Raw genomic sequence first — 21,430 nt, 5'->3', positions numbered from 1 at the left:
ACAGTCTAGTAGGCTAGAAGTCCAAATTCAGGGCGTCATCTCCAGGGGAAGGCTTTCTATCTCTGTCGACTCTGCAGGAAGATCCTTGTCATCAGTCTTCCCCTGTAGAGAAGCTTCTCACTGGAGGGACCCCAGGTCCGAAGGACACACTGTTCTCCTGGCTCTTGTTTCTTGGTGGTGTGAGGTCCCCATGTCTCTCTGCCTGCTTCTCTTTTATATCTCAGAAGAGATTGGATCAAGACACAATCCAGTCTTGTAGTTTGAGTCCTGCCCCCTTAACATAACTGCCCCTAATCCCACCTCATCAACATCATAGAGATAGGATTTACAACACATAGAAAAATCACATCAGATGATAAAATGGTGGACAATGACAACATACTAGAAATCATGGCATAGCCAAACTGACAGATATTGTAGGGGGACACAATTCAATTCATGACAGGTAATGTTGAAAAGTAACCCTCATTTTACTTAGTGTATGATTCCTGGATTATCTGATATGATAAATATTCAAACACTCCATCTAGTCTTTTCTTTAACCACTTATTTCCTTTTTTATATTGAATATTCAGGGACCTGAAGGAATTATGGGAATTCTAGGACAAAGAGGTCGTCCAGGGAAAAAGGTAATTTTGTTTTACATCTTTCTGTCTTTGTTTTCTTTGATCTCATGCTGAGTGCCATAAACTGCTGTAATGTTTTTATTTGCACTATATATAAAGTAAAAAAAGTATATTGGCTGAAAAGAGCACATTTGTATAAATGAATATTTCATTCCGTTTAGGAATAGTTATCACCTTAATTATTTGAAAGCAAATTTTCCAGTTATAGATGATCCAAGGTCTTTGCTTTTCATCCTTCTGTTGTTCAAAAATATTTCCAGTAGGCCACGAGTAAGAAAAAAATAGGAAAGGAAAATATTATACCATTTGTGCTACTTGGTAACAGCTTCAGTAAAATATTTGGAGTAAAAGGAATATGATTAGAATTGTCTCTGGATTTGCTATTAATGTGTTCTCCAAATTGAAATGATTGATAATTGATTTTATCTTTCATATAAACTACGAACCACAAACCAAGAATATTTTTTACTTGCTCACTTAATAGTTTATTAAAAAATAGTTGATATATTTGTAAAATTCTAGTGTATTATAATGACAAATTCATCTTTATTTGCAATCAATAATTTGTGTAAATATTGGTGAGACATATGAGGTTTTCCCCCTTGTACTATGACAGTCCTGAATATATTTATTATAATTAACTTCAAATCACACCATATTCTAGTTGCCAAAATCTAATTCTACCATTTCTGCTAATCAACCAATCTTTCTTAGAACCTTTGGGCAGTATAAGGGATAATAAGAAGAGAAAAATGAATGAGGCATATTTTAAGTTGCCATTCTTACCAACAAAAATAACCCCAATACTGGAGCCTCTTTTCATCATACATAATATCTAAAATCAGTATTAGAACTAACGTGGAGCAGTGCACATCTGTACAACAACCTGCATCACTGGGAAAGTAAAATAAAGTCTATTTGGTGTTCAAAAGAGACCGCACTAAAAAAAGTATTTAAAGTTCTTCAGCCCTGTGCATACCAAAAATTTCCTGACTGACTAGTCACAGTTTTAGTTTTTCTTTGTATCTACTTCATTATTAATAATAACAATAATAATAATTAGTTTCCACTTTCAGAAAATGTTAAAATAACTTAATGTTATTTAAATTAGCTCCATTTTGGTGCTAGAAAAGCATCAATCAGTCTAACGGAAAACAGAAGGTAACTAGTTTTCAGAGGTATGTAAAATGATTTAAGAATGTTATGTATTTTTGAAGACATACTCCAAGCCAGTGAGCCTGGATGCCCAGAACTGTGTACAGGTGTCTTTTCTACACTAATCAGATCTTTGTGGCATTGAAGTTCTCTGTAGGGCCTATGTTCTCTCACAATTGCAGTCAATCAACCAATCATTCAATCAATAACAAACTTCAAAATAAAAAGCTTGGTTATTTGGAATTCCACATGAGCACCAGATATCCCGTTTGTTTAGCTAAAATTATTTTCTTAATTTTTGTTTTCCAAAATTACTTTTAATTATATCTTTAAAATAACTTGAGTGGTGACAGTATGTTATTACCGTCATTAGTGGTCTGTCATACTTTTAAACTAAGTTATTGCTTATAGAATTTCGTTCACAGAATATTCTCTGGAATCATTCAGGTATATGATATAGTTAATTAGTCTTGATACAAATTTGTTTTTTCCAACTTTTCTGTCTTACTAATGACATTTACAGGGTGAAAAGGGACAAATGGGACCCACAGGGGAAACTGGAAGCAGAGGTGCCCCTGGACAAATTGGGGAAAGTGGTCCTAAGGGTGCCAGAGGAACCAGAGGTGCTGTGGTAAGTATTTGATTTGTTTCCAGAACTGTGTCACTGTGGATGGAAAAGAAATGTATCCTAGTCCTTAAAGCTTCATCTCTTGATTAACTTTACAGAGAAAGCAATAGTTCCCTTGAAAATAATCTACCTCCATGGAATACGGAGAATTGTAAGCATTCCACAGTACTTAAGTGGCTTAGTGGTTTCTGGATGTGAAAACGGAAAGGGGAAAAAAACTAAAAATGGATATTAAATATGAAATGAGGTTTAAAAGATCAGAGTATAACTCCTAAATAGGAAAGTTTATATGCCTAGAACTTAAAATCATGTTTTAATATCTATATAAAACTATGTTCTCATGGTTGACAAATTGCTTTGAAAATTAGGTTTACTTGGAAATGGGTTTTTTTATATGCATGAACTCCACATGGTTTCTCTGGAGATTATTCTTCTATCCAGCTGTGATAACTCTCTAAAACATCAAATTATATCTTTAATCTTTGCTTGAACTTTACATGATGTTGGGAATAAGTGCAGCATGATATTCCTGAATTTATAATAGCAGAATTATACTGCTAATATATTTGGACCTGTTCAGAAAGTCACAGCATGAGAGAGAGACAGAAATACTGAAGAGATTATCCACTTTAGTCCCCTGGCTGTTTCACAAACTTATTACAAATTGCATGTGTATTTTCTAGTCTCCATTTAAATGTCACAAATGCTAGAATTTCACCAAGGCCTTTTGGAGAGCATTGCATAATCCATCTGTTGTCTCAGGAAGGTTTGCCTCAGGCTCATTTAAGTATTCTATTCCTTACTACCATCTTATTACTTCAGGCCTTTCTTGCTTCCTTTTAGTTAAATTACTACTGTTTCTCTGTCTTTGGCTTATGTGTTCAAAGACATTATAAAATATGATTAATTTTTAAATAAACCTAAGAACCAGTACATCCAAAGAATATTCCTTCACTATTGTCCTACTTTGGATTTTCTCTGTAAAAGAATATTTACTTTTTAAATTTTGACACATATTCCCAAACCACCTTCCCAAGAAGTTTCACCAGATTTACAGCCTCACCACCACCATTTGATAATTAATCTTTTTGTTGTTTGCCAATCCTGATAAATGAAAAAATGTATCTCATTATTGTTTCTATTTACATTTCCCTGATAGCCACTAACCAACTTGTATTTTTTCCTCTGGAAATTTTTTGTTCATATACCCTTTACACATTTTTTTCTGCTGGGTTGTCTTTTTCTTATTGATTTGCAAAAACTCATTATATATTTTAAATTCTAATATATTTTTGTTAAGTATATTGCAAAATATATTACAAACTTTTTTTTCTTTCTATCACTTACCATTTAATTTTATTTATAGTATCTTTGCTGTACAGAAAGTTTTAATATTTATATAGTCAAACTTATCAATCTTTTCCTTTACAGTTTCTGGGTATTATTTCTTCTTTAGAAATGCCTTTCCTACCTCAAGTATACAAAAATATTCTTCCATATTCTTCTAATACTTGCCTTTACCACTAACTCTTTAAGCCATATGGAATTTATTTTTTGTTATGATTTGAGATATAGAAAACTAATTTTTCTTTTTCCAAATTGATGGCCAATGTTCCCAATATTATTTATTGAACATTCCATCTATTTCCCACTTTTCTGAAATGCTACTCTTACTGTAAACTACATTTTCAAATATTCATTAGTCAGTTTCCATTCTTTCTCTTTTCTTCCATTAATCTGTTAGTCTTTTCCTGGGTCAATACCACAAAATTTAAATTCTTAGACTTTTACAGTATCCTTTGAAATCCGTTAGGGCAAATATTCTGTAATTTTTTTTCATCAAAGATTGGCTCTTACTATAATTTCCTCTTTAATGTGCACTTTAGAATCAGCTCAGGTTTCTTTCATGTTGAATCTTTCTGTAGAAAAACACAATATGTCATTCCATTTACTCATATCTTCTTTTATATCCTTCAGTAAAGTTTTATCATTTCCTTTATCTCTGTTCCTATGTTCATACACTTTTCTTGTTAGGTTTATTCTTAGCTTTTTATTCTTATTGTTAATAGAATCCTTTATCCATTACATTTTCTTATTGATCATTACACTGTATAAGAAATTTATATAGTTTTATATTTTGATCTTAATCTACTTTCATGAAGTTAGGTGATTCTCTTGGGTTCTTTAGGTAAATAATCATATTGCCACCTCTTATTTTCTTGATTTATTATATTGATTAGAACTTCTGGTAGAGTAATGAATAGAAGTTATGGTGGAGGAATCTTATCTTATGGCTGTCTTTAGTGAGAATGCTTCTACTGTTTCGTTGTCACATGTTATTTGTATTTTTAGAGCATATCCTTTATTAGTTTAAAGAAATTTCTTTCCATTCTTAGGTGAGAGCTTTAATCAAGCATGGATGTTGGATTTTATCAAATGCTTTTACAACATCTGTTTAGAAAATTCCATGTTTTCTCTCCTTTTTTGTTAATATAAGGAAATGCATTACTGGATTTCCAAAAGTTGAACCAACTCTAAATTCCTAGGATAAGCCATAGTTAGTCATGATTACATTATTCCTCCCCACCCCCACCCCCCCGGTTAGGTTTTCCTTTATTTATTTATTTTTATTGTGCTTTACATAAAAGTTTACAGAGCAAATTAATTTCCCATTCAATAGTTTATACACAAATTGTTGCATGACATTGGTTGCAATTCCCACAGTGTCAGCACTCTCCCCTTTACCACCCTGAGTTCCCAATTTCCATTCATCTCTTTTTCCTGCCTCTTTCTACCGTCTCAGCTTTGTTTCTGGGCATACGTTGCCCTTTTGGTCTCACGTAGATAAGAACTCAGAAGTAAATTCATTCACCTATGGACAATTGATCTTCAAGAAAGGGTCAAACTTCATTAAATGAGGAAGAGAGAGTCTCTTTAACAAATGGTGCTCGCAAAACTGGATATCCATTTGCAGAAAAATGAAACAAGATCCATACCTCACACCATACACAAAAACTAAAATGGATCTAAGACCTAAATATAAAACTTAAAACCATAAAGATAAGGAAGAAAAAATAGGAACAATGCTAGGGGCCCAATTATATGACATAAATAGGATACCAAACATAACTAAAAATGCACAAACAGCAGAAGATAAACTAGATGACTGGGATCTGTTAAAAATTAAACACTTATGCTCATCCCGAAACCTCACCAAAAGAGTAAAAAGAGGACCTACAGACTGGGAAAAAATCTTTAGCTACAGTATAACCGACAAGAGTCTTATCTCTAAAATTTGTAGAATATGTCAACACCTCAACAACAAAAAGACAAACAACCCAATTAAAAAATGGCCAAAGAACATAAACAGACACATCACAAAATAAAACATTCAGGCGACTAACAAACACATGAAGAAATGCTAACAATCATTAGAGAGATGCAAAGCAAAACTACAATGAGATACCATCTCACCCCAGCAATAATGGTACTGATCAAAAAAAAAGAAAACAACAAATGCTGGCGAGGTTATGGGGAAATTGGAACTCTTATACATTGTTCTTATAATGCTGCTGGATTCAATTTTCTTATGTTTCATTTAAGTTTTATTTTTGTTTTTTCCAGGGGTTTTTGCATCTATACTTGTAAGCTCGATTTACACTTTTTTTTAAACATGTACTATCCTTATTGAATTTGGGTTTAACAGTTGAGCAAGCCTTATAAAATGAGTTGGTAAATTGTCCATATTTTTCTATGCTCTGTAACAGTTAAAAAACAGATATTTGTTCTTCAAAGGTTTTGATAGAATTTGCCTTTAAAACAATCTGGGCCTGATGTGCTTTTCTTAGTAATATATCTTTGACTTCTTTTTCAAGTTTTGTATCTCTTCTTGAGTAAATTTTTAAAAGTTATGTTTTTCTAAAATTCCATCTGTTTTATCTAGATTTTCAAGTTTAATGGGTAAATTTTGTAATTACTATTTCTTTATAATTATAGAAAGCTTTCTATCTGTGATTATGTCCTCATTCGGACTCTAAATGCTGTATTAGTGTCTGTATTCCTTTTCTTGGTCAGACTTGCCAAATACTTATTTTTTTAATCTGTACACTTTGTTTTTTACTCCATTATTTTTATGATTTTCTTCTTTCATTAATTTATGCTTTAACCAATATTAATGTCTTTCTCATATTTTGTTTAGGTTTATTTTATGGGGTTTTTTTTTTTGTATCTTTTTGAATTAAATGGTTAGCTTGTTTATTTTCAGTTTCTTTAGTTTATTTAAGAAATATATATGGAGTTACCTGTTTTCTTCTGCTTGGAGTCACTAGCAACTTATGGCACTGCCTACTTTTCTGGCTGCATTACCCATGCTAATTTATTCTGTAGGCAAATACTGCTGCTGTCAGTTGCCCAGCACAATCAGGGGAGTGGGAGGACCTTCTAGCCTTGCTGTTCTGACTCCTTTCCTCAATTAAACACCCTGATTATTGCCCTCATCCCATCCTGCCCCTTTAATCTTTTAATTTCAGAATTTGAAACGTCTTTGAGACCATTTCTACCTCTGTAACAATTTTCTTCTTTGCATGTTTTCAGCTCTAGTTTCCTATCTCAAACCACAAAATTTTCGTCCACTGATGAGATTTACGTGTTTTCCAGTGCTGTTATTATAAACATGTTATAAACAAACAAACAAATAAAAAGCTTTCTTTTCAGATGTATTTTTGGATGGAACTGAAGAAGTAAGCATATTTCATTCATCCATCTTGACCCAATATGCATAAGCTTCTTAGAGAACTTTGGCAACTTTTTTTAATGTTATTTTCAACTAGTAACATGTATTCAATAGTTACATTCTGGTCTCGATTATTCACCTAGGGAATGGCTGAATTCTTAGTTTTTTTTTTAATTGATTTTGTAAAGTTTTTATTCTGAAACTTGGTCTTAACTGAATGAGTTTAAATTTACTGATTAAGAATTGAATATTTACTGATAATAATTAAATAATTGCGTATTAATGATTACGGGCTTCTTTTTAGAGCTAAGACTTTAAAGAAGTCATCAACTATAGTGAAGTAGTATGTGCACGTAAGGAATACTGCAGGATGGAGAGACCTCGTTCTAGTGCCTGATTAGTGTGATATTTGGCAAGTCACATACCTATTCTGTACTGTAATTACCTCATCTCTTATTTGTTTTGAGGCATACATAGGAGCATTGATGTGGAAACTTTTTGATAGTATGAACGATAGGATATGTTTAGAATCATTAGTTTTGTTTTTTTCAATTGTCTGAGTCAACATTTATGTAGGTTAGGGACATTTACTGATTACCCTTTAACTTATATGATTTCCTCATTTGTAAAATATTGATAATGAGTAATCATAGAGTGATTATTACATATAAGTTGTCATCATTTCTATTTTAACAACTTTGACCAGAACTGAAACCATATTCAGCAAAACATCTGAGACTATTAAAGAGTATGGAGTTTTCCTTGATCCTATACTGACAGTATAAAAAATGATCAGTCTTTACTCTCTAATAATCAGTTATGCACATCTTCCACAAACTTTGACAGATACAAAATACTTTTCAAGATTTCTTCAGGGGCCAGAAGGTTTCTGACAACTGAAAGTACTTCTCTTAATATGAGTAAGGATGACCATACCAGAGATATTTTGTGTGTGTGTATGTGTGTGTGTGTGTGTGATTTTTGTGGTTCAGAAAAAAATAAGACAAAAGTTGAGGTATTATTTTTTTTCTAGGTAGAATGTCAAACCATAAAAATCTAAAAGGAACAATTTAAATAATAGGAGTTTAGATTTAATGATTTAAACAATTATGTGTTGTTTCACTAATATTTACCTTGTTTTACAGGGGCATTTAGGATTGATGGGTCCTAATGGAGAACCAGGAATTCCAGGATATAGGGTAAACATTGCTAATTGGAAATATGAGAGTGTATATTTGCCTGAAAGCATTTATGTTAAGGAGCCCTGGAGGTGTAGTGGTTAAGAGCTACGGCTGCTAACCAGACGGTCAGCAGTTTGAACCCACCAGCTGCTCCTTGGAAACCCTATGGGGCAGCTCTACTCTGTCCTATAGGGTCGCTATGAGTCGGAATCCACTCGACAACAATGGTTTATGGGTTTTTATTTATGTTAAAGATATCATCCCAAATATGCAAATTAAAATGAAATCTCCCTGATAAAACTTTCTAAAATATTTAGACCTCAACCCCCAATAATTGTTAGTTCCATTGAGTTGGCACCAACTCACAGTGACCTTACTAATAACAGAACAAAATTTTGGCTGGTCCTGCACCATCTCCTTATAGATTGAATCCTATTTTTCATTTCAGGATAGCTCAATATCTAATGGTATGGGCTTGGTGGTATTAGGTATAGCACGTGCAAAGGATAAAAGGAAATGTCTACTTACTTGTCCTTTTCTTAGGGCCATCAAGGTCAACCAGGACTTTCTGGATTACCAGGACCTAAAGGAGAAAAGGTATGTGTGTATACTGCCATTTTAATCTCTACAGTTAAACATTGAATTTATGAATTCTTTCTGAAAGAATTAGTGACTATATTCTCAAGGAGTAAAAGATGCAGTTTTCAACTTGAACAGATTCTAGAAGAAAAAAGAAAAAGAATTATTGGGGGGCTAAAATTTAAATAGATAATCAAAACGTCTTCATATGTTGTTTCAAGATTGAGGTAAAATAATATATGTGAAAGTGCTTTACAATCTGTAAAGCTCCGAAAAAAGCAAAATTAATTACTTATTAAAAGAGCTTGTAAGTCTCTAGGTTAAATAACTAATTATAGTACATTTATATTAAAATGTTCTGATGACTTAGGAATAATCAAAACAGTACTATTGATTTATAAAATCACCAAAAATTTGACCTCTGAGATAATGCCTAAGCTATTTTTTATAAAATTAAAGCAGATTGGCACTTCCAAGCAGAGCCATATATAAATTGCAACTGTGTGTAAGATGTCATATGCTTAGTTTCTCAGGTAAAAGTTTTCCATTTAAAAACGATACAACCAGATTGTGTATTTCCTAGCATATTAGAAAGTAATAGGCTGCATATTTTTAAAGATTATTTTATTAGTTATGTTTTCTAAATCATTATTTTCATTTTAGGGCTACTCGGGAGAAGATAACACAGTCCTGGGACCACCTGGGCCTCGAGGTGAACCAGTAGGTCTTTTTCTGAAATTATTTTGATACTTCAAGATAAAATGCAATTACTATAATAGATCGGCAACACTAATCTCATCTTTTCAAAGAGCTTTATTTTCTTAGTTTTGCAACATGGTTTGATAAACCAGAAAACCAAACTCATTGCTATCGAGTCAATTCTGACTCACAGAGATCCTATAGGACAAAGTAGAACTGCCCTATAGGGTTTCCAAGGAGCGGCTGGTGAATTCGAATTGCCTACCTTTTGATTAGCAGCCAGGACACTTAACCACTGCACTACCAGAGCTCCACATGGTTTGATAGGGAAGCATTATTTGTGATCACAAAATCTAAATAATATGAAGGCCTTAGATATAAAAAATATTTATATCCAGGTCAAGATCCTTAGCATAGTATATAGATTTAATATGGTGACTTACCAAATCTAACTTTGAGCATTGAATGCATGATAACAACCTTTTATAGAGATTATCAAAAAATTGCACACTATAGACATTTTAGGGCAGATGTTCCTTAAATCAAGGAGCTCTGGTGGCATAGTGGTTAAAGTGCTCAGCTGCTAACTGAAAAGTCAGTTCGTATCTGCCAGCTGCTCCGTGGGAAAAAGATGTGGCAGTCTGCTTTTATAAAGATTAAAACAAAACAAAAAACACATTGCCATCGAGTCAATTCCAGCTCATAGCAACCCTACAGGACAGAGTAGAATTGCCCCATAGGATTCGCAAGAAGCAGCTGGTGAATTCGAACTGTCAACTTTTTGGTTAGCAGCTGAGCTCTTAACCACTTCACCACCAGGGCTCCATGAAGATTATATTGGAGACCCTATGGGGAAGTTCTACTCTGTCCTATAGGGTGGCAATGAGTCAGAATTGACTTGACGGTTGCAAGTTTGGTGTTTTGCTATCCCTTAAATCATCAAATTCAGATTTATTTCTAAAGTATTAAAAAATCTGATTTGTATACTTTTTATAGTAGTTTACACATAATTGCCAAATTATTTCAAAACTCTTTTAATCATTTATTAGAACAAAGAGCTTTAACAACCACTGATATAGTCTTCCATTAAGAATTTTAAGGACCAACTATTACCACTTTTTTTTTAAATAGCTATTTTTAGAGCTTTGATTATCTGAATAACTGTTTCTGTGTTAAACTTTGATTAAACAATGTCCAAAGGATATGTGAAAATTAAATGGGTAAAATAAAAATGCTTAGTTCACAGAAATAAATTTAACTGGTAGATTTTCAACTTTTCATACTTATTGGTTATTATGATATAAGATAAGTGAATCCTACAGCAGAAGCATCGGAATATGTAGTCACTCTTGATAGTTTGGTCCTTTGGAAATAGTTGCAAGTTATACTTTGTTTTAGAAATAGACAGGGAAATATTCTAGAATTTTCATATTAAATCAAGCTATTTCTATAAAAATAATATGTAATGATCTTTCTCAAATATGTTTTAGTCTCTCCAAACCCTGAAAAGAGGGAAAGAATATGAGAATAATGGAAAAGTTTAAAAGCAAATGTAATAAACATTGGCAAGTGGAATATAGTGGTGCTTATTTTTCTCCAGATTCAGTTATGCCAGGGTCAAAGAATGTCACCTGAAATATAAACATATTAAAGTCTAACATAACAGTGGTAGTTTTATCCTAGAAATATACTGTAACCATAGACATGGAACAGCCATGGAGCTTAAACCAAGAATATCCTAAATAAGTAAAGCAGAGTCAGAGATTATTGTCTTTATATTGTGTCTGATAACTTGAACCATGTAAGTTTAAATTTATCAATTAATGCTCAGTAATAAATTCTATGGTTTTGCCAACTAATTTGAATTTGAATATCTCTTAAGACAATAGGTCCTAGTATGCAATAGCACATGTTTTAAGTGCATTTTACAGCAGATAATTTGCAGTTTGTCATATCAATGATTTGATATTAGAGTATAAAAAGTTAAATGGTGCAAATTTAGTAGGTTAGTTTCTGCCTTGAGGATTAAAGTTAATAAGTACAATTTTTATTAGGTTAATTTAGGCCTTGAGGATTAAAAATCTCACAGATTGAAGAATAAGCAAAAGAATTTCTGGTGAATGGTAAAGTAGGATTAACTATTAAATACTTTTAAAAATATAATTTAAATATAACCATGGATAATTAATGATATTAATTAAGTGGCTGAATGTTCCTGCTTAAATTTTTTGCATCATTTTACCCATTGCCGTCAATTCCATCATTTTAGCCTTAGGTAAAAATGTATCTGAAAATTCATATTTTTAAATTGAACTTCATTTCTTCAATATTTTTCCTGGCATAATCATTGTGTGATTCTGTTTATATAGTTCAGTGCTTAGTGTATTTTGATGATGTTCTTGGTGTCACTGAAATTCAATCTTTTGAAATTATTTAGAACTAAACATATTACTGTGCATTTGGTTTATGTCATTTTTTCATATTTTTGGCAAAAGAATAATTCATACTCATTTTAATGTCTTCATTCATGAATACTTGTGAAATTGATTGTTTTTGTTTGTGGTCTCTGTAGGGTCCAAGAGGGGAACAAGGAGAGAGAGGAGAACCTGGAGTAGAGGGCTATAAGGTAATTGCTGCAAAGTTAAACACCTTCCTTCTAAATGTAATAGGGTTCTCTGTGGCTCTGCTAAGTTTCAAATGAAAATAAGCATCATTGAGATACTTGTTATTGTTAGGTGCTGTCGAATTGGTTCTGACTCATGTACAACAGAATGAAATTAAGATACTTAGTAATGTCGTATTCTTTATTCTAAAAGAAGCCTAGCTCTTAATGCTGTCTATTTCTTCTTCCTAAAATCATCTTTCTTGTCTTTTCCACTGCTACTTTTTTTTCCTCATCATTCAGATCTCAGCTGAAATGTTACCTCCTGAGAATCCTCCTCTAACTGCCCTATCTAAAATAGACGTATAACCACCACTTTGTATCATATTGCCGATTTCTTTCATGGCACTTAGTGCTATCTAAAATATCTTAATCACTTTCATATATTTGTTTCTTTATTGTCTGTCTTCCACTACTAAAATGTAAGATCTATGAGAACAGGAATCTTGTCTATCTTTTTCATCGTTATAACTCTAACTTCTAGAATACAAAGTTCCTGGAATTATAGTAGGAATTCAATAAATAGTTGTCAAACAGAAGTATGAATGCCATTATACTCTCAAGCCTTATGTCAACTGGTATCCTCTTTCATTCCTTAGAAGGATTTTATGAGACAAACTTGATCAGCTGAAATTATATTAGACACTGTGTCATAATTTATTGTGTCACTTTTTATAAGCACATTCGTGTTAAGGATGTTCTGTATTCCTGTCTTGTATCTCTTCCCTCTCTGTTTACAATGTCAGTTGCTAAACAAAATTGTCATCTGCTAACTTGCTCCCTATAGTTCCTGTCTTATGTCTTTGTTCACAGTGTTCCCTACCATTCTTCCTCATCTTCGCTTACATAAATCCTTTCTGTCCTTCATAATACAACTAAGACCCCATTTTCCCCAGCTACCATCAATGACTGCCCTGACAGGGAACATGACAGGGAATCCCTGATGGAGCAGGAGAAAGGTGGGGTGCAGAACTCAAATTCTAGTAAAAAGACCAGACTTAATGGTATGACTGAGACTGGAGGAACCTGGAAAGCATGGCCCCCAGACACTTTGTCAGCCCAGAACTAAAACAATTTCCAAGGGCCAACTCTTCAGACAAAGATTGGACTGGACTGTGGGACATAAAATGATACTTGTGAAGAATGTGCTTCTTAGCTCAAGTAAATACAAGAGACTAAATGGGCAGCTTCTGTCCAAAGGTGAGATGAGAAGGCAGAGAGGGTCAGGAGCTGGTTGAATGGACATGAGAAATCAGGGGTGGAAAGGAGGAGTGTGCTGTCACAGTATAGGGAGAGCAATTGGGACCACATAACAGTGTATGTATAAATTTTTGTATAAGAGACTAACTTGAAATATAAACTTTCACTTAAACTACAACAAAAAATGAGCAAACAAAAAAGACCCCATTTTCCCTTGACCCACTCTGATCTGACTGATAGCAATCTTCTCCTTTTCTGTAGTCTTATAATAGTTATTGTTTATACCAGTCATTTAATATAAATATTTTACCATCTTCTTTTGCTAATTTGTATGCTAATTATTTGTTAATGTGTGGATGCCTTATCTCCCCAATTTGAATATAACTTCTTTCTTTCTTATACAATATTTAGTTCTGAGCCCTGTACATAATAGGTTTTTAAATAATGAGTTGATGGGTTAACTGGTTTGATACACCTCTCTCTCAACGTAAAATTTCTGTGATCATGTCTGAAATGGGGATTTAGATTAGCCAGATTGAATGGGCAAGTTTGTAGGTAGATAGCTATTATTAATAAACTGATTTTCTCCAGCCAAAGGAATCTGGAAAACTTACTTTCACTCCCTAAAGCTCTCTTCGAAGCAAATGTGGATAGCTCTAAATGTCTATGAAATTGTTGTGATGGCCATTGTATACTTTTCTATTTTTAGAGACGCTCTTTTAGGAATTTTATATGTGTTCTGTTTCCAATTTATATAGCATTTGGATCTACAAGTATTTCCTAATCCAAGGAATCCAGTTTATTTATTTCAAATTACCTTTTTTGGTTGAGAAGCCAACCCAACTGCTTCCAGCATAATTTGGGAAGCCTCTTAAACTTCCTTAGCTACCTCTGTGCATGACTTCACGTATTCTCTGGAAAATCAGGTTCTTCCAATATCTTCTTTTGTTCTCTACCAACTACTAAACATTTGATAGCATAATCGGTATAAACGAAAAAACCAGTTGCCATAGAGTCACCTCTGACTCATGTCAACCCCATCCATGTGTGTCAGAATAGAACTATACTCCATAGGATTTTTAATGGCTGATTTTTCAGAAGTAGATCATCAGGCCTTTCTTCTGAGGTGCCTTTGGATATACTCAAACCTCCAATCTTTTGGCTTAGCAGCTGAGTATGTTAACCATTTGCACCACCCAGGGACTCCTAGCTTAATCAGTATATTTACTGGAAAATGAACCATAAATTATGCTATTGGAAAAAGAAAAAAATCTCTTCACCAGCTACCAGAAGAAAAACTCTGCCCTCATTATTCTGGACAGTCAGAGGTTCTCCAGAAATTCTTCATCAGAGGGAAAGTTCTCCCTTGTCTTGCTATGAAATCTATTCTTCCTTCTCATTCCATGTACTCGCATGTGAAAGTTTTCAGTCGTAGATATTTCAATCGTAGATATTTCATAAACTAGTTTGATCCACATCTTCCTATCTCATTTCATCATATCTCCTTGGGTTTTAGGGCTCACTTGATTATTTGTTGATGGTTCTACTCTAAACAGCCAGCCATCTTATGTCTGAAAACCACACTTGATTTTATTGCTTAGACATCTGAAAGTCACAAGATACCCACACTTCTCCCCTGCCAAGTCTTCCCGAGCACAAATTTATCCAGGTGATGTTTTTAAATCTTTGCTTTTGTATGCGGATATTATACATACTATGAGTTTGCTCAGTAAACTGATGGTTAGCGTCATCACCACTTGTGTGTCTATGTGTGTGGTAGAATATGTATAACATAAAATTTACCATTTTAGTCATTTTAAAGTGTATAGTTCAACGGCATTTAGTACATTTATAATGTTATGCAACCATTACCACTATCTAGTTCCAGAATATTTTCATCAACTCTAAAGAAAATGCCATACTCATTAAGTCATCACTCTTCATTCCCCCCTCCCCCCAGCCCCTGTAAACCACAGATCTGCTTTCTGTCTCTATGAATTTTCCTATTCTGTATATTTTATATAAATGGAATCATATGATATACACACTTGGGTCTGGCTTCTTTCACTTAAGATACATTTTCAAGGTTTATCCATGATATAACATGTGCTAGTACTTCCTTTTTACGGTTGAATAATCAGCAAGCTTTTAAAAAACACTTTTACATTCAAAAATATTCTTGCATTTACATGAATTCTTAATTATCCTGTTAGAGAAAAAAAATGGAATGAATAATGCAAATTTTGTGTTTTTTTGGCTGTGAACTGTAGGGAATTTTTTTTTTTTTTTTGGCTGTGAACTATAGGGAATCTTTTTTTTTTTTTTTTTACTATTATTAATCCTTCACCCATCCTTTGTTCTTTTTTTCCCTTGAAGAAATTAAGAATCAATTGTCTTGCTCATTATCACTAATTAATACTTATTAGGCATTGATGTACATGACACATTTTATGTTAGGTATGATAATATCTCTACACTGCAAACTTGATCTCTGGTCATTCAACATATATTTGAGTGTCTACCATGGCCCAGGAATATATCTAGATGCTATGGATACAACACTGAACAGCCTAGACACAGACCTTGCCCTTGCTGACATCACATATACAAGACATTCAGCTTAAGAACATTTAATCAGTATAAAAATAAACACAGTGAGCTATAGCTGTCATACAACAAAATATACATCCGTAGGTTTAAGACAAATTCATTTGAGGCGTGGGAAATCCAGGATTCGAATAAGTATATTATCCTGTCAACATTCACTTTTTAAACTTACGTACAGAAACATAAAAATTTCCAAGACTGAGTCAGGCTGAGGTTATATGCCACCACTCGTCTGTCAGTTTGTCATACTGTGGGGGCTTGTGTGTTGCTGTGATGCTGGAAGCTATGCCACCGGTATTATAAGCACTGGCAGTGTCACCTATGGTGGGCAGGTTTCAGTGGAGCTTCCAGACTGAAACCAAATGGGAAGAAGGACCTGGAGATCTACTTCTGAAAGAATTGGCCAGTAAAACTTTATGGATAGTGGTGGAACTATTGTCTGACATAGTGCTGGAAGATGAGCCCCTCAGTTGAGAAGACACTCAAAATACGACTCGGGAAGAGCTGTCTCCTCAAAATAGAGTTGACCTTAATGATGTGGATGGAGTCAAGCTTTTGGGACCTTCAGTTGCTAATGTGGCATGACTCAAAATGAGAAGAAACAGCTGAAAACATCCATTAATAATCAGAACATGGAATATACAAATTAGACATCTAGAACATTTGGAAATCATCAGAAATAAAATGGAACACTTAAAGATTGATATCCTAGGCATTAGTAGCTGAAATGGACTGATACTGGCCATTTTGAATCAGACCATCGTATGGTCTACTATGCCAGGAATGACAAATTGAAGAGGAATAGCGTCATGTTGTTGTTAGGTGCCATCGAGTCAATTCTGACTCATAGCAACCCTATGCACAACAGAAGGAAACACTGCCCAATCCTGTGCCATCCCCACCATCATTGTTTTGCTTTAGCCCGTCATTGCAGCCACTGTGTCAATCCATCTCGTTGATAGCCTTTCTCTTTTTCACTGACCCTCTACTTTACCAAGCATGATGTCCTTCTCCAGGGACTGATCCCTTCTGATAACATGTCCAAAGTATGCGAGACATAGTCTCGCCATCCTTGCTCCTAAGGAGTGTTCTGGTTGTATTTCTTCCAAGATAGATTGTTCGTTCTTTTAGCAGTCCACAGTATATTCAATATTCTTCCCCAGCACCACAATTCAAAGGCGTCAATTTATCTTCGGTCTTCCTTATTCATCGTCCAGTTTTGCATGCATATGAGGCATTTGAAAACATCATGGCTTGGGTCAGGTGCACCTTAGTCTTCAAGGTGACGTCATTGCTGTTCAACATTTTAAAGAGATCTTTTGCAGCATAGTTGTCCAATGCAATGCGTCTTTTGATTTCTTGACTGCTGCTTCCAGGGGTGTTAATTGTTGATCCATGTACAATGAAATCCTTGACAACTTCAACCTTTTCTCTGTTTATCATGATGTTGCTTATTGGTCCAGTTGTGATGATTTTTCTTTTCTTTATGTTGAGGTGTAATCCATACTGAAAGCTGTGGTCTTTCATCTTCATCAGTAAGTGCTTCAAGTCCTCTTCGCTTTCAACAAGCAAGGTTGTGTCATCTGCATAATGCAGATTGTTAGTGAGTCTTCCTCCAATCTTGATGCTCCATTCTTCTTCGTAGAGTCCAGCTTCTCAGATTATTTGCTCAGCATACAGATCAAATAGGCACGGTGAAAGGATACAACCCTAATGCACACCTTTCCTGAGTTTAAATCATGCAGTATCCCCTTGTTCTGTTCGAACGACTGCCTCTTGATCTATGTACAGGTTCCTCATGAGCACAATTAAATGTTATGGAATTCTCATTCTTCACAATGTTATCCATAATTTGTTATGATCTACAAGGTTAAATGCCTTTACGTAGTCAGTAAAACACAGGTAAACATCTTTCTAGTATTCTCTGCTTTCAGCCAGGATCCATCTGAAATTAGCAATGATATTCCTGGTACCATGTCCTCTTCTGAATCCAGCTTGAATTTCTTGCAGTTCCCTGTCAATATACTCCTGCAACCACTTTTGAATGATCTTCAGCAAAATTTTACTTGCATGTGATATTAATGTTATTGTTCAATAATTTCCTCATTCGACTGGATCACCTTTCTTGGGAATAGGCATAAATATTGATCTCTTCCAGTTGGTTGGCCAGGTAGATGTCTTCCAAATTTCTTGGCATAGACCAGTGAGCACTTCCAGTGCTGTATCCGTTTGTTGAAACATCTCGATCGGTATTCCGTCAATTCCTGGAGCCTTGCTTTTCACCAATGGCTTCAGTGCAGCTTAGACTTCTTTCAGTACCATCGGTTCTTGATCATATGCTACCTCCTGAAATGGTTGAATGTTGACCAATTAATTTTGGTACAGTGACTCTGTGTACCAAATGTGTGACCTTTCCTTCTTCTTTTTATGCTTCCTGTGTCATTTAATATTTTTCCCACAGAATCCTTCACTATTGCAACTGAAGGCTTAAATTTTTTCTTCAGTTCTTTCAGCTTGAGAAATGCCACGCATGTTCTTCTCTTTTGGTTTTCTATTTTCAGCTCTATGCACATGTTGTTGTAATACTTTACTTTGTCTTCTTGAGCCACCCTTTGAAATCTTCTGTTCAGCTCTTTTACTTCATCATTTCTTCCTTTTGCTTTAGCTACTCAACGTTCAAGAGCAAGTTTCAGAGTCTCTTCTGACATCCATTTTGGTCTTTTCTTTCTTCTCTGTCTTTTTAATGACCTCTTGCTTTCTTCACGTACGATGTCCTTGATGTCTTTTCACAACTTGTCTGGTATTTGATCATTAGTATTCAACGCGCCAGATCTATTCTTGAGATGGTCTCTTAATTCAGGTGGGATATACTCAAGGTCATACTTTGGCTCTCATAGACTTGTTCTAATTTTCTTCAGTTTCAACTTGAACTTGCATATGAGCAGTTTATGGTCTGTTGCACAGTTGGCCCCCAGCCTTGTTATGACTGATGATATTGAGCTTTTCCGTCATCTCTTTCCACAGATGTAGCCGATTTGATTCCTATGTATTCCTTCTGGCGAGGTCCACATGTACAGTCACCGTTTATGTTGGTGAAAAAGAGTATTTGCAATGAAGAAGTTGTTGGTCTTGCAAAATTCTATCATGTGACCTTCGGCATCATTTCTATCACCAAGGCCATATTTTCCAATTACGGATCCTTCTGTTTTCCAACTTTCACATTCCAATCACCGGTAATTATCAGTGCATCCTGATTACATGTTTGAACAATTTCAGACTGCAGAAGTTGCTAAAAATCTTCAATTTCTTCATCTTTGCCCTTAGTGGTTGGTGGGTAAATTTAAATAATAGTGCTATTAACTGTTCTTTCTTGTAAGCGTACAGATATTATCCTGTCACTGACAGCGTTGTACTTCAGGATAGATCCTGAAATGTTCTTTTTGACAATGAATGCAACACCATTCCTCTTCAAGTTGTCATTCCCAGCATAATAGACCACATGATTGTCCAATTCAAAATAGCCAGTACCACTCCATTTCAGCTCACTAATCTCTAGAATATCAATCTTTATGCATTCCATTTCATTTTTGACCATTTCCAGTTTTCCTAGATTCATATATCGTACATTCTATGTTCTGATTATTAATGAATGTTTCCACCTATTTCTTTTCATTCTGAGTCATGCTACATCAGCAAATGAAGGTCCCTAAAGCTTGACTCCATCCACGTTATTAAGGTCGACTCTACTTTGAGGCAGCAGCTCTTCCCCAGTCGTATTTTGAATGCCTTCCCATGTGGGGGGCTCATCTTCCAGCACTATATCAGATAATATTCCACTGCTATTCATAAGGTTTTCACTGGCTAATTCTTTTCAGAAGTAGACCACCAGGTCTTCTTCCTAGTCTGTCTTAGTCTGGAAGCTCAGCTGAAACCTGTCCACCATGGATGACCCTGTTGATATTTGAATACCGGTGGCATAGCTTCCAGCATCACAGCAACAAGCAAGCCTCCATACTATGACATACTGACAGATGCAAGGGGGAATGACATCATACTAATCATCAAAAGGAACATTTCAAGATCTATCCTGAAGTACAATGCTATTAGCGATAGGATAACATCCATACACCAACAAGGAAGACCAGTTAATATGACTATTATTCAGATTTAGCCACCAACCACTAAGGCCAAAGATGAAGAAATTGAAGACTTTAAACAACTTCTGCGGTCTGAAGCCCTGGTGGCGAAGTGGTTAAGAGCTTGGGTGCTAAACAAAAGGTCAGCAGTTCGAATCTATCGGCTGCTCCTTGTAAACCCAATGGGACAGTTCTGCTCTGTCCTGTAGGGTCACTATGAGTTGGAATCAACACGACACCATGACACAATGGGTTTGGGTTGGTCTGATTTTTTTTTTTCTGCAGTGTGAAATTGATAGAACATGCAATCAGGATGCATTGGTAATTACTGGTGTTTGGAACACAAAAGTTGAAAACAAAGAAGGATCAATTGCTGGAAAATATGGCCTTGGTGATAGGAAAGATGCTGGAGATCGCATGATAGTATTTTGAAAGACTAAGGGCTTATTCATTGCAAATACCATTTTTCAACAACATGAATGGCAACTATACACATGCTCTTCGCCAGATGGAGTACACAGGAATCAAATAGACTGTATCTGTGGAAAGAGACAATGGAGAAGCTCAATCCCCTCAGTCAGAACAAGACTAGGGGCCGACTGCAGGACAGATCATCAAGTACACAAATGAAAATTTAAGTTGAAGCTGAAGAAAAGTAGAGCAAGTTCACGAGAGCCAAAGTACAACTTTGAGCATATCCGACCTGAATTTAGAGACCATCTCAAGGATAAATTTGATGTATTGAATACTTTCCAAAGACCAGACAAGTTGTGGGATGACATCAAGGGCATTATACATGAAGAAAGCAAAAGGTGATTAAAAATACAGGAAAGAAAGAAAACACCAAAATGTATATCAAAAGAGACTATGAGACCTGCTCTTGTTGCACGTAGAACAGCTGAAGTGAATGGAAGAAATGATGAAGTAAAAGAGGTGAACAGAAGCTTTCAAAGGGAGGTTGCAGAAGACAAAGTATTATGATAAGAGGTGCAAAGACTTGGAGTTAGAAAACCAAAAGGGAAGAACATGTCAAGCATTTCTCAAGATGAAAGAAATGAAGAAAAATTTCAAGCCTCGAGTTGCAATGTTGAAGGATTCTATGAGCAAAATATTGAACAACACAGGAAGCATCAAAAGAAGATGAAAGGAATACACAGAGTCACAGTACCAGGAAGAATTGGTCAATGTTCAACCGTTTCAGGAGATGTCATATCATCAGTCTGAT

At 34.8% G+C, this 21,430-nt stretch overlaps 1 protein-coding gene across 2 annotated transcripts in view; it reads left to right on the top strand.

Moving 5' to 3' along the window:
- The window catches only part of COL24A1 (collagen type XXIV alpha 1 chain), a 421,541-nt gene that overhangs the window by 301,277 nt on the left and 98,834 nt on the right, over positions 1 to 21,430 (top strand). For both annotated transcript variants that reach the window (XM_023731663.1, XM_004369122.2), the window contains exons 38-43: positions 576 to 629; positions 2,305 to 2,412; positions 8,287 to 8,340; positions 8,866 to 8,919; positions 9,565 to 9,621; positions 12,173 to 12,226. In XM_023731663.1, the coding sequence (XP_023587431.1) occupies positions 576 to 629; positions 2,305 to 2,412; positions 8,287 to 8,340; positions 8,866 to 8,919; positions 9,565 to 9,621; positions 12,173 to 12,226 (381 nt within the window). The remainder of the gene's footprint in view (positions 1 to 575; positions 630 to 2,304; positions 2,413 to 8,286; positions 8,341 to 8,865; positions 8,920 to 9,564; positions 9,622 to 12,172; positions 12,227 to 21,430) is intronic.

The sequence above is a fragment of the Trichechus manatus genome, unplaced genomic scaffold (genome assembly GCF_000243295.1).
Source record: "Trichechus manatus latirostris isolate Lorelei unplaced genomic scaffold, TriManLat1.0 scaffold00003, whole genome shotgun sequence".
Taxonomy (NCBI): domain Eukaryota; kingdom Metazoa; phylum Chordata; class Mammalia; order Sirenia; family Trichechidae; genus Trichechus; species Trichechus manatus.
This window is presented reverse-complemented; position numbering and strand designations above follow the sequence as displayed.